This window comes from Poecilia formosa, unplaced genomic scaffold, assembly GCF_000485575.1.
Source record: "Poecilia formosa unplaced genomic scaffold, Poecilia_formosa-5.1.2 Scaffold713, whole genome shotgun sequence".
Classification (NCBI taxonomy): Eukaryota; Metazoa; Chordata; class Actinopteri; order Cyprinodontiformes; family Poeciliidae; genus Poecilia; species Poecilia formosa.
In genome coordinates, this window is record NW_006800652.1 from 44,847 (window position 1) to 72,429 (window position 27,583).

General features: G+C 44.3%; 3 protein-coding genes across 4 annotated transcripts in view; 2 read left to right on the plus strand and 1 right to left on the minus strand.

Moving 5' to 3' along the window:
- On the plus strand, positions 1-3,000 carry LOC103131051 (translation initiation factor IF-2). Its single transcript, XM_007542609.2, has 5 exons — positions 1-676; positions 2,110-2,168; positions 2,248-2,331; positions 2,407-2,483; positions 2,864-3,000. The coding sequence occupies exons 1-5, from the start codon at positions 366-368 to the stop codon at positions 2,906-2,908; spliced, it is 576 nt and encodes a 191-aa protein (XP_007542671.1). The 5' UTR covers positions 1-365; the 3' UTR covers positions 2,909-3,000.
- A 3,217-nt stretch (positions 3,001-6,217) lies between these two features.
- Positions 6,218-20,184, plus strand: LOC103131052 (cullin-1). The gene is made up of 22 exons (XM_007542610.2): positions 6,218-6,339; positions 11,045-11,393; positions 12,139-12,313; positions 12,378-12,545; positions 12,669-12,719; positions 12,832-12,922; positions 13,958-14,121; positions 14,186-14,348; positions 14,417-14,547; positions 14,621-14,728; positions 15,024-15,130; positions 15,812-15,860; positions 15,944-16,075; positions 16,174-16,291; positions 16,369-16,445; positions 16,525-16,643; positions 17,561-17,666; positions 17,741-17,788; positions 17,911-17,993; positions 18,953-19,058; positions 19,136-19,249; positions 19,641-20,184. The coding sequence occupies exons 2-22, from the start codon at positions 11,254-11,256 to the stop codon at positions 19,719-19,721; spliced, it is 2,331 nt and encodes a 776-aa protein (XP_007542672.1). The 5' UTR covers positions 6,218-6,339; positions 11,045-11,253; the 3' UTR covers positions 19,722-20,184.
- ezh2 (enhancer of zeste 2 polycomb repressive complex 2 subunit) overlaps positions 19,782-27,583 on the minus strand; it is a 15,088-nt gene continuing 7,286 nt past the window's right edge. The window contains exons 7-21 of one of the 2 annotated variants that reach the window (XM_016666361.1): positions 27,112-27,217; positions 26,354-26,517; positions 26,183-26,280; positions 25,884-26,115; positions 25,278-25,444; positions 24,881-25,016; positions 24,682-24,807; positions 24,431-24,609; positions 24,268-24,363; positions 23,101-23,182; positions 22,949-23,029; positions 22,793-22,877; positions 21,794-21,880; positions 21,466-21,468; positions 19,782-20,871 (exon numbers count right to left, since the gene is read on the minus strand). In XM_016666361.1, coding sequence (XP_016521847.1) covers positions 21,820-21,880; positions 22,793-22,877; positions 22,949-23,029; positions 23,101-23,182; positions 24,268-24,363; positions 24,431-24,609; positions 24,682-24,807; positions 24,881-25,016; positions 25,278-25,444; positions 25,884-26,115; positions 26,183-26,280; positions 26,354-26,517; positions 27,112-27,217 — 1,613 coding nt within the window. In that variant the 3' untranslated portion in view covers positions 19,782-20,871; positions 21,466-21,468; positions 21,794-21,819. Of the gene's footprint in view, positions 21,881-22,792; positions 22,878-22,948; positions 23,030-23,100; positions 23,183-24,267; positions 24,364-24,430; positions 24,610-24,681; positions 24,808-24,880; positions 25,017-25,277; positions 25,445-25,883; positions 26,116-26,182; positions 26,281-26,353; positions 26,518-27,111; positions 27,218-27,583 lie in introns of both variants that reach the window. The other variant, XM_007542611.2, reaches the window with a different exon arrangement.

Here is a 27,583-nt window from a genome sequence, read left to right on the forward strand (position 1 = left end):
ATGTTTATTTTTTCAAAGTTTGATAGATGATTTTGTCATATTTTCCTGATTTTGGCCACAAAATCCAACTTGATCAGAGCGTTTTTTCATTCCTCTTCAAAGATTTGCAGATTGGGCAGAGCATGGATGCTTTTATTATGAAAGTCTAAATAATACCCTTTCCGGTACAGCTTGTTGGGTTTGCCTGTAGTTGCCAGGGAGCCAGCTCCATAGCAACCGGATCAAGAGAGGAAAAAAAGTTGAAAGATTTATTTGTTTGTTTTTGTTTGGTTGTTTAAGGGTTAAGTAGTGAGGAAGATGAGGAGGATGAAGAATTTCCTGAGCAGATCAGGAGTTGGACACAAACTAAAAGTTTCCAGTTAGAAATGCCTTCAACGCTGATGGTGAAGCCCAAACAGGCGGAGGCGTCGAAGAGAAGCCGAGCGGCGAGGCCGGCAGCGGAGCCGCCGAGGGACAAGAGGGGCCCGGCGGCAGCGGCGGGGGCCCAGGGGCCCAAACCAAGGGCCAGGTCCTCATCTGCTGCCCCCAAACCAGCAGGAGCCAAACCCAGAACCGAGCCGGAGCGCCGCAGGGCCAGCAGCTCGGTGAGGCAGCCGGACGCCCGGGAGGGCGCCGGGTGTCCGGGTCTGGGGGAGCAGCGGGGCCCCGGGCCCGGCGGGAGGCCCGCGATCCAGAGGTGAGCACAGCGAGTCAGTGTGCGCAGTCAGTGTTTTATGGGTTCTGTAAGGGCCTTTTATGGGCAGCTACCCAGGGCGGCATCAGTTTGTTACTGACATTTTAGTGAGTTTCTGTTCAGTCGCTGTTGATAACTGGGAGAAAATATTACCTGCTTTGTGCTACATATAAAAAGAACAGATAACTGCTTGCATTGTGATTGGTTGAAGGGTGGCAGGAGGAGGGGCTTAGCCAGCACGCCGTTCCTGCTCTGGACTCTGGATGAAAGGAAAAGTCTCTAAATAAAACACAGAGAGAAAGTTATAATACAATCAGCTTCCTAAAATAATGTCCTCAGTCATTTTTTCACCAAAAGTAATTTTTCTTTTTTTCTTTTCTTTTTTTGTATAAAACATTATAAAAAAAAAGTGGTGACATCAGAAATTTACAAATTAAATCCATATTAATAGATTTCAACTTACTGTCTTTTATTTCCTCTAAATATGTTTTTTGGTTTTAAATGAATCTGTTTATTTTATGATCATCTTGTTTAAATTCTTCATTCATGCTGTAAACAACCAGACAGAAACTTTTTACTTTTCAGGTGTTTTTGTCATTTTTCTGCTCTCCTCAGTCTGGATAAAATATCTATTTTGCTCATTTTTTGATTTTAGAGCTGAAATCCAGAAATAAATCCCGTTTATCCTTCAGTTCATTGAATGAATTACTGGTTTGGTTAAGAACCCATCATGGCTGCCTGTGTTTGTGTTTGGAGACTTTTCGTGCTTCCCGCTGTGAAACGCCGGAGCGTTCCTGAAATATCCCGCCGCTGCTGCCAGAGGCTTCGTCTCCATCTGCTGCAGGTTAATCCCACCAGGTTTCCTGAAACTGCTGCAGTCAGGCAAAACATGGCCGCTTCTGCACAACAAACTCCAGAAAAATCTGAATCAACGATGCAGAAAGAATAAACCGTCCTGGATCAGGTCCATATATTTGATGTGTTTCTGAAGGACTTGCAATAAAATTATGTTTTCAGCTCAGTTTCTGCAGATGAATTTAGGATGATGACCAGATCATCGCTAACTGGGTTTCTGTTGGCAAGAATAAAGTTGAAACTATATGAAAATAAAGTTGTAGTATTACGAGATTAAAGTCACAATATTACAAGAATACAGAGAAAAATCCCTTCAGCTTAGCCTTAGATACGCTAACTTCAAATCACACTGTAATTTTTTACAGTGATACACTTTGCATTTCTCATCTATGTGCCATAATAAACACTGTTCATGATAAACACATTAAAGCAAAGCAAAAATCATCCAGAGCTCCACTGATGGATCCTGCCTCCCCCTGCTGACATGCCGCCCTGGGAAAAGAGCCGGATCATTTGAAAATCACAGTTTTTGTTGGTTTTAGTGTTTTCAGCTTCTTGTTTAAACCCTCTCTGTGTTTCAGTCACAAGGCGTTCACCGTCATCCCTCCAAACCCAAAGAAACGGAGAGAAATCCAGAAAAGTGAGTTTCCTGTTGCAGTTTGAGCCTCTGAGTATCGGTGACAGTCTGAGTAATCTCTGCCGTCTGATTGGCTGAGCAGAGGCGGAGGCAGAGCTAGCTGCTCTGGAGGAGCTGCGCCTGAGCAGAGCCATGGCTTACGTCTCCATCAACCCCAGCAGCGTTGGTGAGACACCCGAACGCCTCGCAGGCGGTGCGTTCAGGGCCGCCTCTCTGACTGCGCTTTGTGCTGCGTTCGCAGGCGGCTGCATGAGTCTGGAGGAAGTGAGGCTGAAGCAGCAACAGGAAATGATGCAAGCCAAGAGGAAACAGAAACAGGTGTGACACCTGGAACATCCTGCAGGGAACGTCCTGATCACACAGACCACAAAATGTTTAACCTCAATCTCCTGCATTTCACTGTTTATTATTAAATATGTCAAAAATGCATTTAAAAAACTGAGAAAAAGAAAAACTTTTCATTTAGGAGATAGTTTTAATGCCAAATTATTTACTTTTGTTCACTAATTTATTATTTTATCTGATTCTCTTTTCTGATTTTCTGAAGTAAATATTTGTAACTCTGTTAAGTTTCTTAAATATTTCCCATGTTCCTGAAATGTGAAATAAATGTTAATATTTACATCAGTTAGTGTGTCTGACTCTGACGCTGAATCCATCCAGGAAGTGCAGATCTTCACTTCCTGCTTGTGTTCCAGGTGAGGAAGCAGCTGATGGAGGAAGCGCCTGTTCTGACCAGGTGACCGCCCACAGCGCCTCCTACTGGCCTCACCTGGCAGCTCAACTCCTGCTGAACACAACTCCAAGGCAAAGGTTTCCATCCATCAGCAGGAACATTAGTTTTAAATGATTCGCCTGAACACTTCTGAGTTTAATTATTACACAACAAACATCTTTCAACAGTACAGCTCATGGTGGAACATCCCTCAGCATGATGCTGCCACCACCATACTTTGCCATTGTTGAGGTTGTTTCCTGATGGTGGATGGAAACCTCTGATCAGAACCATTTTAAATTCTGCATTTAATCAGTAAAACCTGCAGCAGCTGGTGTGTTTAACGCTCTTTATAGATCATATTTTGTATAAATGTCTGCTCTGTATTTTGTGTTTGTATATAAATTATGTTATAGAAGAAATAAAGTTTAAAAAGGAGAAACAAAACAGCAACTTTATTCAATGAATGGACAGAAACGGGTTTGTTGAACCATTTAAAAATGACTAAAGAAATCAATGGATGGATGGATGGATGGATAAATGGATGGATGGATGGATGGATGGATGGATGGATGGATAAATGGATGGAAAACAATTTCTGAGCTCCAAAAGTGAAACATTTTCTACTTTTGAAACTCAAAAATTAGCATATATTTTCAAGAAATTTCTGATTAATCTCAAAATGAGATCTAGATCTCAATGGGGTTTACCTGGTTAAATAAAGGAAAAAAGTTTCTGAGTTGTTTTTTTTCTAGGAAATTTTCAAGCTCTTAAATTTCCCAGTTTTTTTCTAGCAAACTTTCTGAGATTAATCTAAACAATTCTTAGTTTTCTCCAAGAAAATTTTTGACTTTTCATACTCAGATATTTTCAATTTTATGAGACTAATTTCATAATGTCCTCATCTTTTTCTTTTTCTTTTTCTTTTAGCACATTTTTTACCTTTCAAGTTCGGAAATTTCCACTTTTTTCCAGAAAATATCTGAGATCGACGTAAAAAAAAATGATTATTTTTCTAGTAAGTTTTAAACTTTTTAATCTCTTAAGTTTCTACGTTTTTTCTAGAAAGTTTCTGGTAATAATCTTTAAATTTCTGCGGGTTTTTTGGTTTAAATATGCTCCTGTTTTTCTGTCTAATGGCTCTAACGCGCCGTCATCAGTCAGAGTCTCTGTTCTGCTTTCCACCAGCAGAGGTCGCACTCTGCCTGAATCAGAGGAAGCGTCTGGGTGGAGAGGATGATGATGATGATGATCACGCAACGCTGGAGTTAAAAGAACATTTGGTTCTTTATAGAAAACCACAATAAAACCCTCCTAATTTAATCCTCCCGTCTCTGGGCTTTAAAATCACAGCAGCGTTTTAATGTCGCAGTTAAACAGCGGCGGTCTGAGAGGAAGCTGATTTTTCACTGTTTTAGTTTAAATTATTTTTGCTTTTTACGTTTGAGTTGTTTTCATCAGACGCAAATGAACAAATTAAAAGCAATCCGAGCTAAATGTCAGAGTCGTGCTTCTGCCTCCGGTATGCATAATTTAAATGTCACGTCAGGAGAACGAAACTGCAGATCTGCGCATGCGCCAGAGATCTTTAAGACGTCTGAACAGGAACAAACGCGCCGCCATGTTTGTAGTCTTTAGCTGTAAACCTTCCTGTAAAGCGGATGGTGCGTTCAGAGTCTCTTGTAAACGTCGAAACGTCAGAACGATGACACAGGAGTGTGACTATGTATTTTTATTTATTTATTTTTATTATTTATCGACTGCAATCTGCCTTATTTTGTTTGACCATCTGGTTAAAGATGTTAAACAATCTCCAACTGATCTTAGTAAAAGCTTAGAACTTATTTTTTGTTCCATCTAATAAATCTGTAATCTGCAGCCACAGATGAATTGTGATCAAAAGTATCATTAAATGAATGCAAATAACACCGTTAGTGAATTTTGATAAAGAAAAAAATAATTTCAAGGTCATTATATTATGTTATTATTTTCAGTATGTTTTAGAAAATAAGTCATTCTTAAACTAAGAATTAAATTAACATAAATTTTAATTATTTTTAATATTGAAGATGTTTTATCATCAAGAAGCTGATATGAACTGCTTCTGAAATAAGTGCAGTAACTAACACTTTGATAAGGCATTTTTCCTGTTTTGTGATGTGATTTTAAGATGCAAAACAAAACATATTTTCAAATTTACTTTTTCCAGCAGCAATGGAAGACTTTAAAAACGAGAATAAAGATTATTTCTCGTCCTGATTTCTCTCTTATCTTGATATTTTGTTGGGATTTTTATTCACATTGCATCTTAGAAGATTTATTTAATTAAGAAAACATTTGATGTTTTAATTTAATTTGTTGTCTGGTTTTAATTTGCTATTCTTTAATTTGCAATAGCATTTATTTGATGAAGAGAAATAGCTGAAGATTAAAATCTCCTCTGATTCTTTCTAGGCTGTTCTACGAAAGACAAAATGTGACTTTTTTATTTCAGATGTTTTGATGTGATGTGCTTAGAGTAAATTCATGATTAGTGAAAAATGGACAGAACTGTAGTAGTTTTTGTTAGTATGACCTTTTTTCTTCAAATTTTGGCTTTAATTTAATTTCACTTTAATTCAGAATTTTGACCTTTTCTGAAGTTAAATTAAAACCAGATTTTTAAAATTGTTTTAATGACCCAAATCTTCTTTCATACTGCAGACTCTTCACCCTCTGGGTGTTATAAAATACTTTTTAGTCTGTATGAAAACTTTTGGATCAAACATAATTTGAGTTTGAGTTATCAACCTAGTAGCTGAATCTTTTTTAGCCTAGACAAAATTTCAACAATTTTTTTTATTTCTTTAGTTTATTTAGATAAAGGACCTGCAACGGGCATCTGGAGAGTAACTTTGGCCTGAAATAGTGAAGAACCAGATACATTTTAAAAACATGGATATGGCAGCAAATGCCAGTTTTAGCAGGTTTTTCAGTTTTTCAGCAAAGCTGGATTTAATTTCTTTGAACATATTCATACCAAAAGTATCTGTATTATTTTCTTTTTATATTTTTTATTAGAAGGATATGTATCCATTGTCTTCATGTATAAAGTGTGAGGGGTTTTTATATTTAAACCTTTAAAAATGGTAGTTTATCAAAAAATGGCAACAAATTTCGTATATTTGATCACAAATACGTTGCATTTGTTGCTCAAAACAAGTTCTTTTAACTTCTCTGATTGTAAAGATTGCATGCTACTGATTTTAAATGTTTTTCTTTCAGATTTTTCCTTCAGTAGCTAGTAATTCCCACGGTCCCTGAACGCAGCGCGGCTCATAGCTGATCTTTGTGCGAAGCGGAGCAGCAGCGGAGAACAAGCTCAGTCCGAACAGAGGAACACAGAGGAGAACAGCGACTCTGTAGGCCAGAAAACCCTCTCTACAGCGATCAACCAGCCACAGCGACGATCCTAACATGGTAAGAAGATGTTTTAAAGGCCAGAAGGGAGTTTAGTGTCGCTGTTTTCTGACGGGTTTAGCTAGCTGGCTAGCTGGCTAGTGCTAAACGGTTAGCGAACTGTTTTCCTGACTCATTATCGACGCTAAGGCTGCCATTTTACACCAGGTACTGTCTGTCCTGACCGCTGCTTCTACCTCAGGGGAGACAGTATCCATATATAAAGAAATATCAGAAAAACTCATGTTTGTTTGAGTGGGTAATATGTGGAAACCCACGATGTTCCGTGTCTAAAAGCACGTCTACCCTGCGGCTAGGCTGCCGAGCTAACAGGCTAATACGAAGCAGCTAATGAGACTTAGCAGCAGTGTTGCGTAGCTGTGTCAAACTCCGACCTGAAGCCCCATTAAAGCGTAATCCCAACTTTTAATTGGTTAAATATAAACTGTGTAGCTCCAGAGTTTATTTCCTGTGACTCGTCGTGTCGGGGGAGCCTGACTTTAACACAACCAGACCCTGAAGGGAAGCCGTCGGCCCGCTGGCGCTCTTTCAGGATCCTGGAGATCCTGGAAAAGCTTGAAATCCAAAACCAGACAGACAGGAGATGTGGCGAGATATTCACCGAACCTCTGGGCCGGTTCTGCCCCACTGATCCCTGCTGATCTGGTTGGAAAAACAACAGAAAATCAACGGGGAGACAAATTATCCTGGAGGCCAGTTGGCACCAGAAACTGCTCAGGTGTTTTTTCTTTATTTTCTTTATTTATGATCCAACCTAAAATCTCCAAACTGCATCAACTGGTGCTCAAGTTTTTCTCTTCCTGCATTCCTATTTGATTTAACTGGTAAAGTGTTAAAAAACAAAGTGAGAGAAAATCTAGACAACTGGAGTCACTGAAAAGATATTTTAATCTGTTGGACAGGGGAGATTTTAATACTTTTATCTTAAAACAATAATGTAAAAACCAATGTGGAGCTTTTAAATGATGCTAAGATGATATGGTGAAACATGAAGAAAGCTGCAGCATTTTATAAACAGAAATTCTGAGATAGTTAATCTTTAGCAAATCACATTGAATCAAGATCATTTTTAAATAAACTAATTATGAAAAATTAGCATAATATTTTCTATCTGTATTAATTATTATTCTGTTTATTTAACCCTTGAGGCATCTTTAAATTAACTAACTATACATTATTTTTTTATATTTTTTTCACTTTCTGTGCATTAAATCTTTTCAAAACTTCTGACCTGTCCACAGATATGATGGTTTCCATATATTTAATATCTTGCTGGAGACTTTTAGATTTTTATGCACCATGTTTGTTTAAGAGCAAACATCCAAATTACGTCATATTTCCTAGAATAAATATCAATGTAGAATATTTTTAGATGGGTGTTGCAGCCTGAACTAGGCCACAAAATAACATTGATTTTGAGACATTATTATATTGTTTTGGAGGTTTGGGAGATAAAAGAAAAAATACTTTTTACTTTTAGGTCCCAAAATAGAACATGTCATACAATTGTAATAAAAGTTCAACATTTCCTTTGTTGCCTTTTTACTTTTGACATCAACAATGTAATTTAGTTCCACAATTCAGGAAAAGCTCATTTTAATATTTGGTGCATAACAAACTTTCTGCAGGATAATTTCTTTATGCAACAGATAAATTACATTTTTGCAGGTAAATTCTTCAATTTTATTTATAGATTTGGATAATTTTTAAAAGAAAATCCAATAATCTTGATATAAATCAGTAATGTTTTTGTCAGACCAAACTTGCCAGAAGTCTTATAACCAGGCAAGCTGAGGTCTGCTGGACTAGTTTTATAAACTCGGAAATATTTTAAATTTTAAAAATTTAAATATTTTTGAAATGTAACAGGAACCACAGATGGATGGAGAATCGGATCAGTTCATCCTTTGGCCAGTTTCGTTAATCTCGCATGTAAATTAACCCCTTCATGCTCTCCATTGTTTATTAGCCTTTAATATTTGGGTATGAAAATGATAAAATCTCAGAATCCGTCGATTCTTCGACTCTTCTGGAAACGACAGACTCTGTCCAGTAATCACAGCTGAACCCTCCGGCTGATCAATAATATTGATTGTTCTCATATTACCACATTTCCTCAGACTTTAACACGTCATTAAAAATGATTTTGGAGTCGTCGCCTGTCAAAACGAACCCAGAAAAAGTGCAGGAGTTGGAGCTGATGTATGAAATATTCACCGTTTCAGGATAAAGTCAGCAGTTTAACACCAAAACGCAACAAAACCACTGAAGGTGTAGTTTAAACTCTAAATGCCTTCAACTCATTGATATAAGTTTAGACAGGTAAAAGTTCATGAATTTTTCACCTGGAAGTTTTATATTTATTCATATTTCGGCTCAGTTGTAGAGAAACTGTAAAATAATCTCTGCAGTTTCAGACGTCATTAATTCCTCTTTTAAATGATAAACTTGGTTCTTCTGGCAAAGGGAAAGAATCAGGTTTTCATCACGGCTTGTTAAAATAACTGAATGTCTTTGCATTGTAAAATCCCAGATTTTTAAACCTGAACAGCGTTGATGATGTCAGGAGGCTCCTGTGGGCGGAGTTATCGTTCCTCTTTTCATATCCGTGTTGGTCATCCCGCCGGCGGACGGATCTCAGGTCTGGCTGGGATTATTCTGATATGATCTCACCAGGAATCGCTGCTGCTCTCACTCGTCTGCCGTTTCCTTCACTCGGGTAAAAATGGCTCCTGTTTGGATCCGGCTGTGACTCCAGACCCACCGTCTCATTTCACACCTGTAATTTCTGCTGAAAACAACCTGCAAGCATTTGTAAATATTTAAAGAGTAAAACTGATTTGACGTTGAGTCGGCAGATTGCTGCGCTGCAGAAAGTTTCCTGTAATCGTTTCCCTCTTGGAATGATGTGGAGTTTTCCTGAGCAGGAAAACCTTTGTTTACAGTTGGTTAAGTTTTGACTGATTGGTTCTTTCTTACTCTCTTATTTAACCGGACTTTGTTGTTTCTGGTGCCGGACTCGTTTCAGCTTCGTTTAGATCTCCTCTCTGAACTGATTGGTGCGTCTGAACACCTGTAGGAGGTTTCATCAGAGGTGTTTATGCTGCGGTGCGACGCTCCTCTGGGTCCATCAGCCGACTCATTCAGAACCGGATCCAACACTTTGGTTCAGAACCACTCAGAGTCTCTCCTGTAGAGAGAGAAACTCAACTCAGTGATTAGCATCAATAATCACTGATATGAAGGGAAACGTTTCATCCATGAAGCCGTTAAAGTCCAAACTGCCTGAATGTTTCAGCTCTGCTTCTGTTCGTCTTTGGATCTGGAATAAAACGTAAATTTCCTCCCAGCTAGACGCTGATCTACTGAACCACATCTGGACTCATCAAGCAGATTTTATTTTTATTATTCTGAGGATAAAAGCTGAATCAGAGAGGAAGCCTGTGCTGTAGGTTCCTGATGGATTAAATTTATGCTTTAAATATAATATTGTTCCTTTTTATGCAACAGGATGAAGTTTTTAACCTTTTTAGGAAGAAACAGCAGTAAAATATTTAACCTGCTTCACCTGCTGCAGGTGATCCTGAAGGTTTTACAGGAAATTTGACAAAACTGATGAACAAGAGAAAAATCAGGAAAATGTTTTATTGCTGAAAATGTTATGATTTTATATTTACCAACAATCCAAACAAAACTTTATTATCCCTTCTGCTGGTCAACAAAATAAAAGTTTTCAATCATTTCTACTTAAAACATTTTATTATATTTAATATAAAGGGAGCTGTGATCTTGGTAATTTGGGTCATTTTTCCCCGTCCTGCTGCAGAAACACAGAGAGACCCGGATGAACAGAAACGAGTCGGAAACCATGGCAACCGACCAAGCCAACTCTGTTTCCATCAGTCTGAACACATTTCATGCATCTTCTTCCTGTTTCCACTAATTGGAACAGTTAAAGATGCAGTTTCATAGTTAATACGGTGAATTATTTTTATAAATGTCTGAAATAAGAACCGGAGCGGCTGCCTGTTGTTTCCCGTCTGCTTTTCTCTGGACTGTGAAAAACTGAGAGGATTTTAACCAAAGTTTTATTCTGGACTTTTATTTTGTTTGTTGGACTTTAGGAAGTTTGGGTGGAAGTTTCCCTCCAAGTTAAAATGCTTTCTGTTGTTTTTCTCATTTTCCATCCAGTTTATTTTCTCAGGGTTATTTATGGAGGAGCGACTCCAGTAATAAATCAGACTGGTAGCATAATAAAACGCCTCCCAGTGTTCCCAGTGTTCCCAGTGTTCCATAATAAGAATCCCCTCTCTGCATGGCTGCATGTTGATTCTTATGGATGTCCCTCACAGCTTGCCGTAGACGATGAGCGTTTTGGTCCCGACTTGGTTCTGGTTCATTGTCTGGACTTCCAGCAGGAACTGAAACAGAACCGGTTCTTCAGCTTCCTGATGGCCGGGTCCGGTCAGAGCCGGGTCAGATCTTTTGGACCTGGTGTCCTGCTCGGTTCAGAGCCTGATCTGGTCAGAACCGGGTCAGACCTTTTGGACCTGGTGTCCTGCTCCGGCTCGGTTCCGGCTGCAGGTGACCTCCTCCAGGTGAGAGCGGCTCGCTGTGAGGAAGTGAGGGACAGGAAGTGGACTAATCCGTGTTTATCTGCGCGGCATCAGAACCAGCAGAGTAAATCCGCCTGCTTCCCTCCCAGGTCAGCTGGTGAAGGCGGGTCCAGGCGGAGGACAGCGCCACCCAGGCGTGCAGAGCGGCACTGCGTCCCGTCGCCAAGCTCCGCTGCAGCCGCCAGATGGACTGCCGGCTCTGAGCACGCAGCGAGTCAGGACCCAATCAGCCGCGGAGAGGAGCCAGGAGGGAGCAGGACCGGGTCGGGAGAGGAGAGAGGAGGCGAGGGGAGCCAGCATGTCGTCCAACCGGACCCAGAACCCCCACGGACTGAAACAGATCGGCCTGGACCAGATATGGGACGACCTGCGGGCGGGAATCCAGCAGGTCTACACGCGGCAGAGCATGGCCAAGTCGCGCTACATGGAGCTCTACACGTATCCTCCATCACAGCTGGAGGTACCGGCGGCGCCGACCCAGCTTCACCCGGGTCCAAATCAACACTCAGAGGTTCTGAAAACTGAATTTAAAAACTATTTAAGCTGAGTGCCTTCGTACAGTAAACAGTAACTCATTAAACTATTAAGATCGATTGTTTTAGTCCAAAACCTGCTAAATTTCCACTGACAAGCAGGTGGAAGGAAAATTTAGTTAATTTAAAATACAGGAGCCTGGATGTGAACCAGATTCTGATAGAAACGATTGAGTTTCTGAAACCTGGTGTTGCTGTAAAACAGATGAAATGTTTGAACCTGAACAGTTTTTACCTCCAGGTGTTGAACTTGATTTGCTCTGATGTTTTATTTCCTTCACTTTGAATCCTGGATCCTTTTCGTTTCACCCAGAACCTGAAAGTCTGTCGGCTTTCAGAAGTTTCACTCAGACGAGTTTTCATAAAACATGTTTTCTGCTGAATGATGATCCTCAGTGCTTCTTGTTCAGGAACGATACAGACCAGCTTTGGTCTTCGTTTCCAGAACATTCCTAAAACGTAGCGGTCACTTCTCCTTCTCTCTGGTTTGACTTTATTTTATCTGGTTGTTTTCTGGTCGTCGTACTTTGAGGCATTTCGCTGCTGCAGACAGAAACCTCTGACTCCTGAGCTGACTGGTTTTATTGGGGGAGTTCTGGGTGATTTTCATTTGTCCCGGTGAGTCCAGTTCCTTAACGCGGCGCGTTCAGACACGTCTATAACTACTGCACCAGCGTCCACCAGTCCAGCCAGGCCCGGGGCTCCGTCCCTCCAGCCAAACCCTCCAAGAAGTCCACCACTCCGGGCGGGGCGCAGTTCGTCGGCCTGGAGCTCTACAAGCGGCTCAAGGAGTTCCTGAAGAACTACCTGACCAGCCTGCTGAAGGTCAGTCCCCGTCTGGACGGCCCGCCCCGCCGCGGCGGCCCCTGACCCCTGTCCCTGTCCGCAGGACGGCGAGGACCTGATGGACGAGTGCGTGCTGAAGTTCTACACGCAGCAGTGGGAGGACTACCGCTTCTCCAGCAAGGTCCTGAACGGGATCTGCGCCTACCTCAACCGCCACTGGGTCCGGCGGGAGTGTGACGAGGGCCGGAAAGGCATCTACGAGATCTACTCTGTGAGTCGGACCACTTCCTGTTGGCGCGGCGCTGCTTCCTGCTGACATGTTCAGGCATTTAATCAGGAAACAGGTCAATGTTTGAAATGTGAGAATCTGACCGGCTTCCTGTGTTTCCTGCAGCTGGCGCTGGTGACCTGGAGGGAGTGTTTGTTCCGACCTCTAAACAAGCAGGTGTGTTTACGTTCCCTCCCAGCTGCTGGGCGAGAAAACTGAAGCAAACAGAGTGTGTGTGTGTGTGTGTGTGTGTGTGTGTGTGTTTACCCTGCTGGTCGTCGCGCTGCAGGTGACGAACGCAGTCCTGAAGCTGATCGAGAGAGAGCGGAACGGTGAGACCATCAACACCCGGCTGATCAGCGGCGTCGTCCAGTCCTACGGTAGGTCCCTGAACACACCACGGCCCGTCTGACCCTCGTTAAGCCTTCAGGTTCCTCCTCCACCAATCAGGCTTCAGCTCCTTTCCAGTCCAACCTGCTGGTTTCAGTTGATTTGAATTTAATAAAGTTTGTGGTTCAGCAGCTACAGCGACGACTCAGGATTATCCAGCCTTTGCAATAAAACTCTTAATTTGTAAAGTTTGATAAGAAATGTCTTATTTACTGCTGATTATTTATATATTATGTTGCAAAAATGGCTCCAGGAATGCAGCAGGATTTACATTTAGAGGAGAAAAAGTTTAATTCAGTTTGAAATCTCCTTTTGAATGAGAGATTTTTCAACTATGATGGGTAAGAAAAACCAGAGCAAGTTCTGATTCTGAGGTTTTGACTTCAGGCGCCTAAAATCTGAAGAAAGGAGAAACTGAAAATAGAAAATAATGTATAAATGTTGAAGATAAAATTATTTTTGTTGCAGTTTCTAGAACAGAGGAATGGAAACATGTTTCTGCTGAAAAACACTGCAGTTAACACAATATGGCAATTTAAAAAGTGGAAAATGTGCAAAAGCCGCTGCAGTTTGTTACTTTATTAAAAACAATTTTTATGTATTTGTTAAAAACATCGTTTAAAACGGAAAACCTGGGAAAAGTGGAGCTGCTTTGCCTTTTGCCTGGCTAACTAGAAACAACCAATCAGAGCCTGGAGGCGGGGCTTAGTGCTGTCAATCACCCTCTGCAACTTGCTTTCTGCTTCGCTGCAGCTAGCAGAATGCTAAGGCTAGTTAGCATAGCCACTGATAACAGATAGAGTTTTCCTGTAACAGTGAGTTGTTTCTCTGCTGTCAGTAGTTCCAGCAGCACGTACATGAGGATGATTGACAGCAGTTAGAGCCGTCTCCTGTCTCTGATTGGTTGTTTTGGTCAGGAGACGCTCATTTTCAGATTATCTGCCTCATAACAAACGAATGTAAAACCATATTTTTAAATAAAAATGACGTGCTGTAGCTTTAAGTGTGGTGTGGTTCTGATCCAGTGGAGCTGGGCCTGAACGAGGAGGACGCCTTCGCCAAAGGGCCCACGCTGTCCGTCTACAAGGAATACTTCGAGTGCCAGTTCCTGACCGACACGGAGCGTTTCTACACGCGCGAGAGCACCGAGTTCCTGCAGCAGAACCCGGTCACTGAGTACATGAAGAAGGTAAGCGGCCGCCGCCGCGCCGCCCCGGCCCGCCGCCCTGGTTCTGACCGGCTCTGACCCGCAGGCCGAGGCCCGGCTGCTGGAGGAGCAGCGCCGCGTCCAGGTCTACCTGCATGAGTCCACGCAGGACGAGCTGGCCCGCAAGTGTGAGCAGGTTCTGATCGAGAAGCACCTGGAGATCTTCCACACCGAGTTCCAGAACCTGCTGGACGCCGACAAGAACGAAGGTAACCAGGTTCTGCTCAGACAGGCGGGGCGGCGACCCGGTTCTGAAGGGTTCTGCTGCTGTGTCCAGATCTGGGCCGGATGTACAACCTGGTGTCTCGGATCACGGACGGGCTGGGCGAGCTGAAGAAGCTGCTGGAGACCCACATCCACAACCAGGGCCTGGCCGCCATCGAGAAGTGTGGCGAGGCGGCGCTCAACGTGAGGAGGCCCGACCCGGTTCTGGTTCCGGTTCTGAGCTCCTCCGTCACGCTGACGTGTTTCTGTCCCTCAGGACCCCAAAGTCTACGTCCAAACCACGCTGGACGTCCACAAGAAGTACAACGCGCTGGTCATGTCCGCCTTCAACAACGACGCCGGCTTCGTGGCCGCGCTCGACAAGGTACGGCCTAGTCAAAGCCCCAGCGCCCGCCGCATTACTGCACTGGTTATGTTTGTGATGCTGGGACCAGAGGAGGGAACCTTTGGGGAAAAATGTATTTTACTATCGTTTTGTTGTCGTTTCCTCCTGTTTCCACATTTACACCCAGAGAAGCAGGAAAAGATTCGATTAAACGTCTCAGATTTATGGGGAACCGATCGGTGGCTTTAGTAGAAACTTTAGTCTGTTGGGTGGAACTGTTGGCAGAGGGAGCAGAGGGGGAAGGTTTAGTGTGTAACACCTCTCTGTCTCTCAGGCCTGCGGCCGCTTCATCAACAACAACGCCGTCACCAGGATGGCCCAGTCCTCCAGCAAGTCCCCCGAGCTGCTGGCCCGATACTGCGACTCCCTGCTCAAGAAGAGGTGTGTGTGTGTGTGTGTGTGTGTGTGTATGTGTGTGTGTGTGTGTGTGTGTGTGTGTGTGTGTGTGAGAGAGAGACACAGGGCTGAGTTATTAATCAATTTATCCATTAATTAAATTAGTTTCTTTTAAGGTTTAATTTTTGAAACGTGTTTTTCCACCAATCCTCTTTGGGTTTCTGTAGTTCTGTACGTCAGGGCGGCCATTTTGTTTTTGAGCTTCTATTTATTTAAACTTTGACTTCAGGTTCAACTTTATGACAAAATGTTAGGAACATTCTGTGACTTTATTTTAACTGATCATAAGGTCAAAATACTACAGGATACTGTCGTAATAACATGAAAATAAAGTTGTAATAGTAGAAGAATAAAATAGCTAAAGCTTAGCATCTTGTGAATTTATACTTTGGCATCAGTTTTAGAAATAAGAAAATATTTAATCATCAAATTATCAATAACTGAAATGGAGCAAATTGACATATTTATTAGCTTTAATCCTCAGTTTTACAACTAACAGAAGAAAAGAGAAATAAAATCCACTTTTTGAAAATATTTTCTTTTTGAGAAAAATTAGGAAAAAATTAGTGGAAAAATCTTTTATTTTGAAGTCGTATCGAACTGCCCTAGTTTTAACGTCCAGGTCAAAGGTCGTGACCTGATGCTCAACCCGTTTCCTGTTTTCAGCTCCAAGAACCCGGAGGAGGCGGAGCTTGAGGACACGCTGAACCAAGTGGTGAGTTTGACTGGTCCTCCGTCCAGATGGAGGTTCTGACCCGTCCTGACCCGCCTCTTCCTCCTCCTCCTCCTCTTCCTCAGATGGTTGTGTTCAAGTACATCGAGGACAAAGACGTTTTCCAGAAGTTTTACGCCAAGATGCTGGCCAAGCGGCTGGTGCACCAGAACAGCGCCAGCGACGACGCCGAGGCCAGCATGATCTCCAAGCTGAAGGTGAGAGCTGACCCGACCGGACCGGACCCCAGACCCGCCTCCAGCTCACTCTCTGTGTGTGTGTGTGTGTGTGTGTGTGTGTGTGTGTGTGTGTGCAGCAAGCCTGCGGCTTTGAATACACGTCCAAGCTGCAGCGGATGTTCCAGGACATCGGCGTCAGCAAAGACCTCAACGAACAGTTCAAGAAGCACCTCAGCAACTCCGAGCCGCTGGACCGTAAGCCTGCCCGCTGCCCGTTACCATGGTGACCCCGGTTACCGTTACCTCAGCTTCCTGTGTCTCCTGTGTTTCAGTGGACTTCAGCATCCAGGTGCTGAGCTCCGGGTCCTGGCCGTTCCAGCAGTCCTGCACCTTCGCTCTGCCCTCAGAGGTAAACAGGAAGTCCCTCCTCCTCTTCCTCCTAGCACCTTCATCTCCATGGTAACGGTGTGGCGTTTGTGTGTCTGCAGCTGGAGCGGAGCTACCAGCGCTTCACGGCGTTCTACGCCAGCAGGCACAGCGGCAGGAAGCTCACCTGGCTGTACCACCTGTCCAAAGGAGAGCTGGTCACCAACTGCTTCAAGAACAGGTAGGCTGGAGCGGACTGGACCGGACTGGACCGGTCCTGATCAGATTGGGCCAGACCGGACCCGATCGGGCCGGGCCGGTCCTGATCAAACCACCTGCTACCTGCTTTTTTATTAGCATCCAGTCTGATCCGGGCTGAGAGCCGTTAAGTTCAACTAATTACACAAATTTTAACAAGTTAGGAATTGTAATGTGTTTTTTCCTTCAATTAACTCAGTTATACATTTTAATCTCTAATTTTTACAAGAACAAACTGTTGGTGGTAAATTTGGTATTAAAACATCCAGATGATCTTCTGCTACATTTACGACGATTTCTGTCACAAACCGGAGACTTTATAATGTTTCAGATTTAATATTTAATACATTTATTGTTTTTAAATATGGAAAACTGTAATTTTTACACCCAACTTATTTTTGATAAAATGTAAATTTTTAAAATGAATCTATGAAATGTATTTAATTTCCTGTCTTAAAACTGCATGTAAACAAACATTGGGTAATTTAACCCCTTAGCTCCCAGGTGGAGCAGTGAAAATGCTAAATGCTAACTAAGTCCAGATGGATTTTAATCAGCATCTCCTCCTAACAATGATTCTCATCGTGTTTGTTTTTAATGAAAGTTGTGAAAATATTAATTATAATGCATGAAAACATTTTCAGCGGTTGGAAAACAATAATTCATGAAAATGTGAAAGAATTTCCACACAAACCAATAAAGAAAATGTAAAAGTTTTTTTAAGAAGTTGGTTTAGAATCTTTTTTCATTTCAGTGCAAAACTCATAATTAACACTTGAAAACAATAAATTATTAATAATAATGTCAAACCTGATCAAATCATATGAAACCGAGTTGAATCATAAAATGCGGTTTTGCTGTGTTTGGTCCGGTCTGACCCGGTTCTGGTTCTGGTTGTAGGTACACCCTGCAGGCCTCCACCTTCCAGATGGCCATCCTGCTGCAGTACAACACGGAGGACAGCTACACGGTGCAGCAGCTGACCGACAGCACGCAGATCAAAACCGTAAGCAGGCTCTGGACAACTGCAGCTCACGCTCTGGTTCTGGTTCTGGTTCTGACCGGGTTCTGTGCTTTCAGGACATCCTGGTTCAGGTTCTGCAGATCCTGTTGAAGTCCAAACTGCTGGTGAGTCCAGCCGAGCCGCCTGCAGGGCTGAGCGCGGCCACAGGAGGGCGCCAAACACAACCGGCTGCACATAGAACAAACCGGCCGGTTCTGGTCTCAGGTCCAAACTCTGTGCTCCGCAGGTTATGGAGGACGAGAACGCCAACGTGGACGAGGTGGACTTCAAACCGGACACGGTCATCAAGCTGTTCCTGGGATACAAGAAGTCCGTCTCACTTATTTATCGTTTATCATTATTTATCACTTATTTATCATTGGACGTTGGTTTATTAGCTGTTATTTATTGGTTTATTATTAGACATAAACTGAACAAAACAGGAATAACTGAGTTATTACAGTCACTGATGGTTATTACAGTCACTGGTGGTTATTACAGTCACTGGTTGGGCTTTTCTGTGCATTAAAATACAGTAAAAATACAAACATTTCCTGCCTAAATATTCATAAACAACCTTTGCAGTAAAATTGTAAATGTAATATTAACTCTAATACATAAACTCAGAGTTTGATTCTTTAAGTCTGTTAGGAAAGATTAAATCAGGATTTATTCATGTAAACTAGTGTTTTAAGTTCAGATGTCAGTTTTAGAAGTTTAGTTTAAATTTTTATAAGTTATATGAAAACTGACCAAACGAGGTTCTATGTGGCTCTAAGCTGCAGTTTGTAACTTTTATATTTTTTACATATTTGTTCAAACTGTCAGAATGTCGTGATTTATAATCTGCTTCTCTTTCTCCCAGTGCTAACTGGAAGCAGCCAATCAGAGCCTGGAGGCGGGGCTTATTGCTGTCAATCACTCCTCCACCCTTTGCTCTCTGCTACATGGCAGTTAGCATAGCCTGTCATGAAAGCTAAGCTAGTTAGCACAGTCACTGATGGTGGCAGATCAACAGTTTTCCTTTAACGCTGACCTGTGGCTCCACCATTAGCACATTTAGCAGTGACTACACGTGGTGATTGTCAGTGCTAAGCCCCGCCTCCTGGCTCTCATTGGATGTTTTTGCTGCATTTCAGTCGATCTTTCACAGATTATTTGTCTCATAATCTGGTGACGGTTTTAATAAAAGTTGCTGCAGCTCTGAGTGAGTGAAGCTTCCCTTTGGGTCGGCGCCGTTCCGGCCCGGTTGCTCGGTTCTGATGGGTTCTGCTGGTTCTGCTCTGCAGCAAGAAGCTGAGGGTGAACATCAACGTGCCGATGAAGACGGAGCAGAAGCAGGAGCAGGAGACGACCCACAAGAACATCGAGGAGGACCGGAAGCTCCTGATCCAGGTCAGCCGACCCGCCGGTTCCGCTTCCTGCCGGGCTGCGGGTCGGACCCGTCACAATAAACCGCTTCCTGTCCGCAGGCCGCCATAGTGAGGATCATGAAGATGAGGAAGGTTCTGAAGCACCAGCAGCTCCTGGCTGAAGTTCTGAACCAGCTGTCGTCCCGGTTCAAACCCAGAGTTCCCGTCATCAAGGTACCGCCGACCCGACCCAGGTTCTGACCCGGGAAAGGGTTCTGGTCATCCACCAGCATCTGAACGATTCCACTTTACCCCTGTTAAATGGTTCTAATGGACCCGAATGGACCCAGTTCAGAAAGCTTGAAGGAAAATCCCAAACAGCCGCAGATTTAATCTGGATTAATAAATTATATTTAGTCATTGATTAATCAGTTAATTGGATAAAAATGGAGTACTTTGCTAACGGAACCAGAACCTTTATTTACCAACAAACATTTTTGTAACCTTAAAAATATAATGAATAATTATCTTGATGTTTTTGTTGAATTTGTTTAAAACTGTATTAATAATCTGAGCTTCCATCCTGGTTTGCTGATGGAGCGCTTTGTCTCCCCCTTGTGGCCAGAAATGCATCGACATCCTGATAGAGAAGGAGTACCTGGAGCGAGTGGACGGAGAGAAGGACACCTACAGCTACCTGGCCTGATCTCATCGCCGCGGCGACTCCCCTCACTTTGATTTTTATTTGTAACCTTTTTTTTTTTTTATTTGATGTCTGAGTAAATAACGTGTGGATCTGAGGGGCGGAGCCGCCCAACCATGTGGCCGCACCAAACAGGAAGAGGAGGGTTTGTGCTGCGATGAAGGAAGAAACGCCCCTGCTGTCGAGGCTGGGAAACCCCGTGTACTCGCTCGCCCGTCCCATCGACTCGCCCTCATGTTGTAAATAACAGACTGTAAGAGGAATGAAACCCTTCTCTGCATAGTGCAAACATTCATGAATTAGTCTGAGGAGCGCCGCCGCACCCAAAGGTTCTGCATGCTACCACGGCGACCGCACGGCGAGCCGGGCCGCTGAGCGAGGATCGGACCGGCGCCGGCCGCAGGCAGGAGGCCGGATCCATTACTGAACGGTGGACATTTGTATAGTGTGGTTCATTTTCTAAATGTGTGATAAATAAAAACAAGGAAAGATTTCTCTAAAGCCGCCTGCTGGAGTCTGTGGGTCAGAACCAGAACCAAACCAGTTCCTCTGGCTTAAATCCCTTTAATGAGATGACGAGTGTTGCTGCTACACTGCCAGTCAGCTGGCTGAACCAAATGAAACGAGTAGCCAACTGCAGATAGTTACATTATGAGTCGTCGGCCCCAAACGCCTCATATTTTAGAGGCATGAAACATTACAGCAGTCATAAATACTTGCAGATGTTGGACCGGTTCTGATCAGGACGGGTTCAAACATCCAGAACCGAATCTTTCTTTGAACCCGAACGGATCGACACAGAAACAAGCCAGAACCATTCAGAATATTTTTAATCTGCAGAATCCCTGTAAACGTTACAAAAATCAGCACCGGCGTCAGAAGAAGAAGAACCTGAAGTTTAACGGGTCGGGTTCTGTTCGGAACCCGGCCCGGCTCAGCACCAGTGACGTGGTTCCACAGGAGGAGCCCGGCTGCTTCGGACAGTTCTGGAGGAATGTTCTGGTCCAGTAGCAGAGCATGCTGCGGTTCTGGTCGGGACGTACCGGGTTGGACGTCCAGAACCTCCTGATCCGAAACAGAATCAAACCGTCCGTGATCGGCAGGAAAACACAAAACTAAAAAGGATTAAATCCGAAAAACCGGGTCAGAACCGGTTCAAACGCGTTAAAAAGGAAACCCTGGCATCCTGTTGCCACGGTAACAGCCCGTCCCACACATGTTGCTGAACACCGTCAGTCAGCTGGCTTAAAGAATCCGTCGCCATGACGACAAATTTAGACTTTCATTTGCACAAAAACAGAAATCATAACGATGAAGGTTCTGATATTTCACCAGCCGAGGGTTTGGTTCTGATCCGGTTCTGATCCAAACAGAACCCGAGGGTCCGGTTCCTCCAGTGAAGGATCAGAACCAAACAGAACCCGAGGGTCCGGTTCCTCCAGTGAAGGATCAGAACCCAAGGGTCCGGTTCCTCCAGTGAAGGATCAGAACCCAGATAAAACCTGATTTTAAAAACTAAAACTGAGCACCAGGTGACAGAACCGGGCCGGTTCTGATCCGTCACCAACAAACCGCTCCCAGCTTCTCCAAACAGAATCAGGTTAAAACACAAACATGCACAGAACCGCCGGGAGGTCCGGTCAGCGGTTCTGGATCAGCACCAGGTCCGGTTGACCCAACAGGAAGAAGTCTGCGGTTCTGGAGAACCCGGACTGAAGCACCAACAGAAGGTCCAGGTAGGAGAGAGCAGAGGTTTGGACCGGGTAGCACCAGAACCAGAACCAGAACCAGGTTTGCTGGGGTGAAACGATCTGAACACTTTCCCAGGGTTCAGTCTGCGGTTCTGATCCAATAGTCTAACTGGATCAGAACCGTTTGGTTTGGCAGTGTCGGGTCCATCCGGGTCGTGAACAGAACCCTGGAGCTGCTGGTGGAGGAGTTTTGGTCCCGAGTGTCGACTTTTGGTTCCGGTTGGGTCCGAATGTCCGGACCGGAGAGGAGCGCTTGTTGACGGAAAATAAAAAAACGTAGAGAAAAAGTTTCCTGAAGATTTGAAGTTTGTTTGGGTCTAAGGCGTCCGGGTCAGAACCGCAGGTCCGGTTCAGGCGATCTCCATCTCGCGCTCGATGCCGACGTACTTCAGGGCGTCGGCCTGGCTGTACCTGGAGGCGGAGACATGATGACATCATCAAAACGAGACGCCGCTTCAAAACAACTAAATAAATGAAACTCCAGAAGATTAAAGACTAAAAATAAAACCAAAAGGCGTCAAAATCAGAAAACGATTTAAATATTAAACTAAATAAAAAGTGACTCAAGTCATAGAAATAAATATTTTTCCTGATTTTCCATAAAGTTGAACAGGCTTTTTAAAGTGTTAAAATAATGAGTTAATATTTTATATTTATGTTTCTGATCCTGCAGCTTGGAGGTAAAAACTGAACAGATTTAACTTCAAAATGTTTTAAAATCTGCTCTAAACTGAAAGGTTCTGGTGTCAAAATGAGGTTTTAAAATTAAATGATATAAAATTTATGACGTGAATATTCCTTTGAAAGGATTCAGAACATTTATTACAACAGATCTAAACATTTATTCATAAGAAACTGAAGAATAAAAGTTTTTAAAAACATTTTATGAAACCTGATTTTTTTCTGCTCACCATCTAAAAACATGGATTTTATGACATAATAATCAAAGTTCAGTGAATAAATCTCGGTTCCTATTTCCTGATTCGGATGGAATCATGGGGCGTTTACTGAAACCACGTAAAAACCATCGTTCACAGCGACGTGCAGTGAGTTTTGCTTATTGACAGTGATGCTGGTGCAGCTGCACAGAGGAGAGTTGGGGCTTTTAATCTGAAAAGCACCACTGATCGTGTTGCTCTGTGCCTGCAGCGTTTTTCTCTCGTCTTCAGAGTCTATTGAAGTTCAGCTGCTTGGTGTTGGAAGTGAGTTTTGTTGTGGTAGAGAATTAAGTTTCCTTTAGAAGAGCTTTTTCTCGCTACGTGAAGATCCGATGTCCGTGTTGGTCGGTATAAACCCGTTTGGGTCGAGGTTCTGCTGACCGACCTGTAGTCGAAGAACAGCTCCTCTCCGGTCTGGATGGCTCTCTTGGCGAAGATCCCGATCCTGTGATCCCCGTTGACCATCATCACTGCAGAGAGCGGACCGAGTTACAGCAGAACCACCAACAGAACCCGTCCACTGCGGTTCTGACCGGCCTACCTTTTGCATAGCAGTTTGGGTTCACAGAGTGATTGGCGAAGCGGATCTTGTTGCCTTTCCTCGTGGCGTCGACAACGAAGTCTGGAGGAGGAAAGATGAAAGCGGATCAGAGTCAGACGACCCGGTCGGTTCTGGTTCTGCTGGGTTCTTACCGTTGTTGAGGTTGAAGAGGAAGCTGCACATGTATTTATCGTAAACCTTCCCTCGGCGGTCGGCTTCGTCCTGAGAGATGATCTGCAGGAGACAGAAAGATGAAGATACCTGGACCAGAGTCCAGATCACTGAACACGACCCGTCCAGAACCTTCTACTGTCCTCAGCCCACAACGACCTCTAATGACCTTTAACCTCAATGGAGGTCAGAGGTCCTCATGGCTGATCGTCCTGATGGTCAAGAGTTGGATGTGGAAACTATGGAAACCAGAAACTGAAGGAAGAGGATGGATGGATGGATGGATGATGGAAGGATGAACAAATGGATGGATGGATGAATGGATGGATGAACAAATGGATGGATGGATGGATGGATGGATGAATGGACGGATGGATGGATGGATGAATGGACGGATGGACAGATGGATGAATGAATGGATGGATGGATGGATGATGGACAGATGGATGGTGGATAGATGGATGGATGGATGATGGACAGATGGATGGTGGATAGATGGATGGATGGATGATGGACAGATGGATGGATGATGGACAGATGGATGATGGATGGATGGATAGATGGACAGATGGATGATGGATGGATGGATGGACAGATGGATGGATGGATGATGGATGGATGGATGATGGATGGATGATGGATGGATGGATGGATGGATGGATGATGGACAGATGGATGATGGATGGATGGATAGATGGACAGATGGATGGATGGATGATGGATGGATGATGGACAGATGGATGGATGGATGGATGATGGATAGATGGATGGATGGATGGATGATGGACAGATGGATGGATGGATGATGGATGGATGATGGATAGATGGATGGATGGATGATGGATAGATGGATGGATGGATGGATGATGGACAGATGGATGATGGATGGATGATGGATAGATGGATGGATGGATGGATGATGGACAGATGGATGGATGGATGATGGACGGATGAATGAATGGATGGATGGACAGATGGATGAATGAACACATGAATGGATGAAATAAAACTTTCAGCGATCAGAACCTCTCAGTAACTCAGACAAGGTGAAAGTTTCTCGGTGTATCTGCATCGTTTCCCAGCCAGAACCAGAACTCAGAGTCCAGTCCAGGTTCTGGTCCAGGTTCTGGTTCTGCTGCAGGCCTCACCTCTCCACAGTACTCGGAGATGAACTCGTTCTTCTGGACCGGCTCCTTGATGAAGATGCCCCACCCGGCCACGTCGGACGGCGCCAGCAGCAGGTGCTGCGACCAGAACCACCGGTTAGGGTCCGATTACATCCTCAGAAGGTTCTGCAGAACCGGGCCTCACCTTCTTGGCGCCGCGCTGGATGGAGCAGTTCTTGCAGGAGACGTTCTTGCTGTCCCAGTGGTCGGCGGCGCCGCAGGTCAGGCACAGGTCCGGGTCGCACTCCCGCACCGCCAGGTAGCAGGGGCACTGCTTGGTGTTGCACTGGGCTTTGCACCGGCAGCCCGGGAAGCGGTTCTGACCTGCGGAGACGGGACGGCGGCTCAGAACCCGGCCAGCTGGACCGGATCAGACAGAACGGGGCGTGTGCTTACACTCGGAGCTGCACTGGCAGAACTTCTCGCAGAAGTTCTGCGCGGTGACGCAGGGGCAGGACGAGTCGCAGGGCTGCCGCGGATGGTCACATGGCTGGTAGTTGTACACGTGGTTGGACGACCCGTCTGCGGCACAACACACACTCAGCGCTACGGGTTCTGTCTGGGTTCTGCTGCGGCCCGGCGGAGCGGTTCTGACCTTTCTTCAGCTGGATCTTCCTGCAGTGCGTGGCCCACAGCCGGTGCTTCCTCTTCTTCTTCCTGGGGGGCGTGTCCTCGTCCTCGGCCGGCGCCCGGGCGATGATGGCCGACTCTTTGACCCGGAACTCGTAAACCTGGACAGGAAACACGTCAGGGTTGGTTCTGATGGACCGAATCGGGTCGGGCTCATCTGAGTGAAGCTGCCCCCCCCACCGCTTCAAATCTAACAGAATTGGTCTCGAATGTTAATAAAGACGTTTCCAGAGGTCAGAGGTCAACAACATCTTACAGAGCAGCTCAAACTGAGATGATTGACACCAAACGTTTCATTTTGTAAATGTGAGCTGAACTTTTGCTGCAAACCATCAGACAGTCTGTCTGATTTGAAGCCTCACCTGTCTGCAGGTCTTGGTGCCGATGAGGCGCGCGATGGCGCAGAAGTTGTCGTAGTACGTCCCGATCAGGACCCGGAAGAGGGACGCCTCGGCGCCGGTCCAGTCCACGGCTTCCGGCTCGCAGGTCAGCTTCATCTTCACCGGCGTCTGGCAGCGAGAGTTCCCCTCTGCAGACAGAACCAGGTTTACCTTCTACTGACAAACGGACCAGCAACGCTCAGAGGAACGGCGTCACTCGAACGCATCGCTGGAGAGAAAAGCTCTGGGTGGAAACAGTTCAGCTAATAACAGCTAACATGCTAACAGCTAACATGCTAACAGCTAACATGCTAATATTAGATTCATCTGATTCAAAGATTTATAAACTTAACCAGATCATGATTTTATTTTCATTTTAATTCATGTTTTAAAGAATTACTTAAAGATCATAATTTATTATTTCTGCTAAACAAATAAAACAAAGTTCAAAGGAAAAAGCTGAGGAAATATTTGAAGTAGTTTTACAAAAAAGACATTATAAAATAAATCCTGAGACACATTTTGAAAAAATAAATGAAATAAATCTGAATTCATAAATCTTAAACGTCCAGCCCAGGTGAGTCTGACCTGAGCTGCTGGTCGTCTCGTCCTTCTTGTCCTCGTCGTCCTTGTCGTTTTCTCGCTCGTCGTCTTTGCTCCCCTCGCGGTCGCTGTCCGTGTCTTTGGTTTCCGAGGAAACGGTGGGCGTGCCGGGCCGGCTGCTGCTGTTGGGCAGTCTCCCGCGGCGCCGTCCAACGCTGCGTTTGGACGGCGTCTTGGCGCGCTCGGCGCCGGCCGGATATTCCCTCACCATCCCGTCCTGAGAGCAGAGCGCCGTTTAATGGCCGCCCCATCGGCCCGAAGGGCCCGAGGGGGCGGAGCCTCACCTGCACCAGGTACATGTAGCATTCGGCGCCGCACGGCTTCGTGTTCACCAGGTTCTCCAGGTTCTTACGCTTGTAGGTGTTCGGCGTGGCGTGGAAAGCTGGGAGGGAGAATCTGTTGTCATGGCGACTGCGTGTTCGTATGTGGGGGCGGGGCTTAAGGCGTTTACTCACGGTGGAGGAAGCAGTCGTATTTGAAGCAGCGGCGGCAGAACAGCGTGTGGAAGGAGTGCAGGCTCTGCTCCCGCTGCACAGAGCGAGCGTTTGGGCCGTCGATGTTCGGCGTGCATTCAGGAGGAAGAGCGCCGGGAAGCTGCTGCTCGGTCAGCTCCTTGTACCTGGAGCACAGACAGAAACATTACAAACAATAAAAACAGAAATATTAGAAACTAAGACACATTAGAAACAAGTCATGATCTGAAAGTTTCTCAGAAAGTAACTATAAGAAGAATTTGAAATAACTGTGGCTTAAGTAAAATTAGATATATGGAATAAATTCTGTCTTTAAACATTTAAAATGAAAAATGTTACAAAATGTTTTGGTTGTAATATTAGAACAAATTCAACATTTAGTGTATAAAAGAAATAACATTCTGTAATACATACAATATAAATTTAAGTAGTAAAAATTATCTTTTACAAAGATCTTCATGTTGGGCAATAATAAAAAACCTGATTAAAGCTAATATAACTGTTGGCTTTAATATTAATTTCAGCAAAAAACAAAAATAAAATCAAATGTTTAATTTTTGTCCTTTTTTGCAGAATATTAATTATTTAAAGAAATATTTAAAAATGTAATAAATCATTTTATTATAACTGCTGAGTTGTAGCTTATTTATTTTACTTGTAGCAAATGAAATATTTATATTTATTTTCCATCTGAACTGTCTGGATCTGCCGTCGTCATGACGACGACCCTGGACACTCACTTCTCCTTCAGCTCCTCGGTGGATCCTTTGTCAGGGAACATGGAGGAGATGGCTTCAAAGATCTTATCAGACGGGAACTTCTTGTTGCCGTCGCTGTTGCTCCGACCTGGGGACGACAAACACACACACACACACGCACGCACGCGCGCACACACACACACGCACGCACGCACGCACGCACGCGCACACACACACACAAACACACACACACGCACGCACGCGCGCACACACACACACAAACTTCATCATAAAATGACTGAAAACTGGACAGGAAGATCTAGAGAAAGCAGAAATGCTGTAGCAGATAAACGCATCTGATTGGCTGAAAGGGGCCGACTGGATAAACACGTCTGATTGGCTGAAAGTGGCCGACTGGATAAAGTGTCTGATTGGCTGAAAGGGGCCGACTGGATAAAGTGTCTGATTGGCTGAAAGTGGCCGACTGGATAAACACGTCTGATTGGCTGAAAGT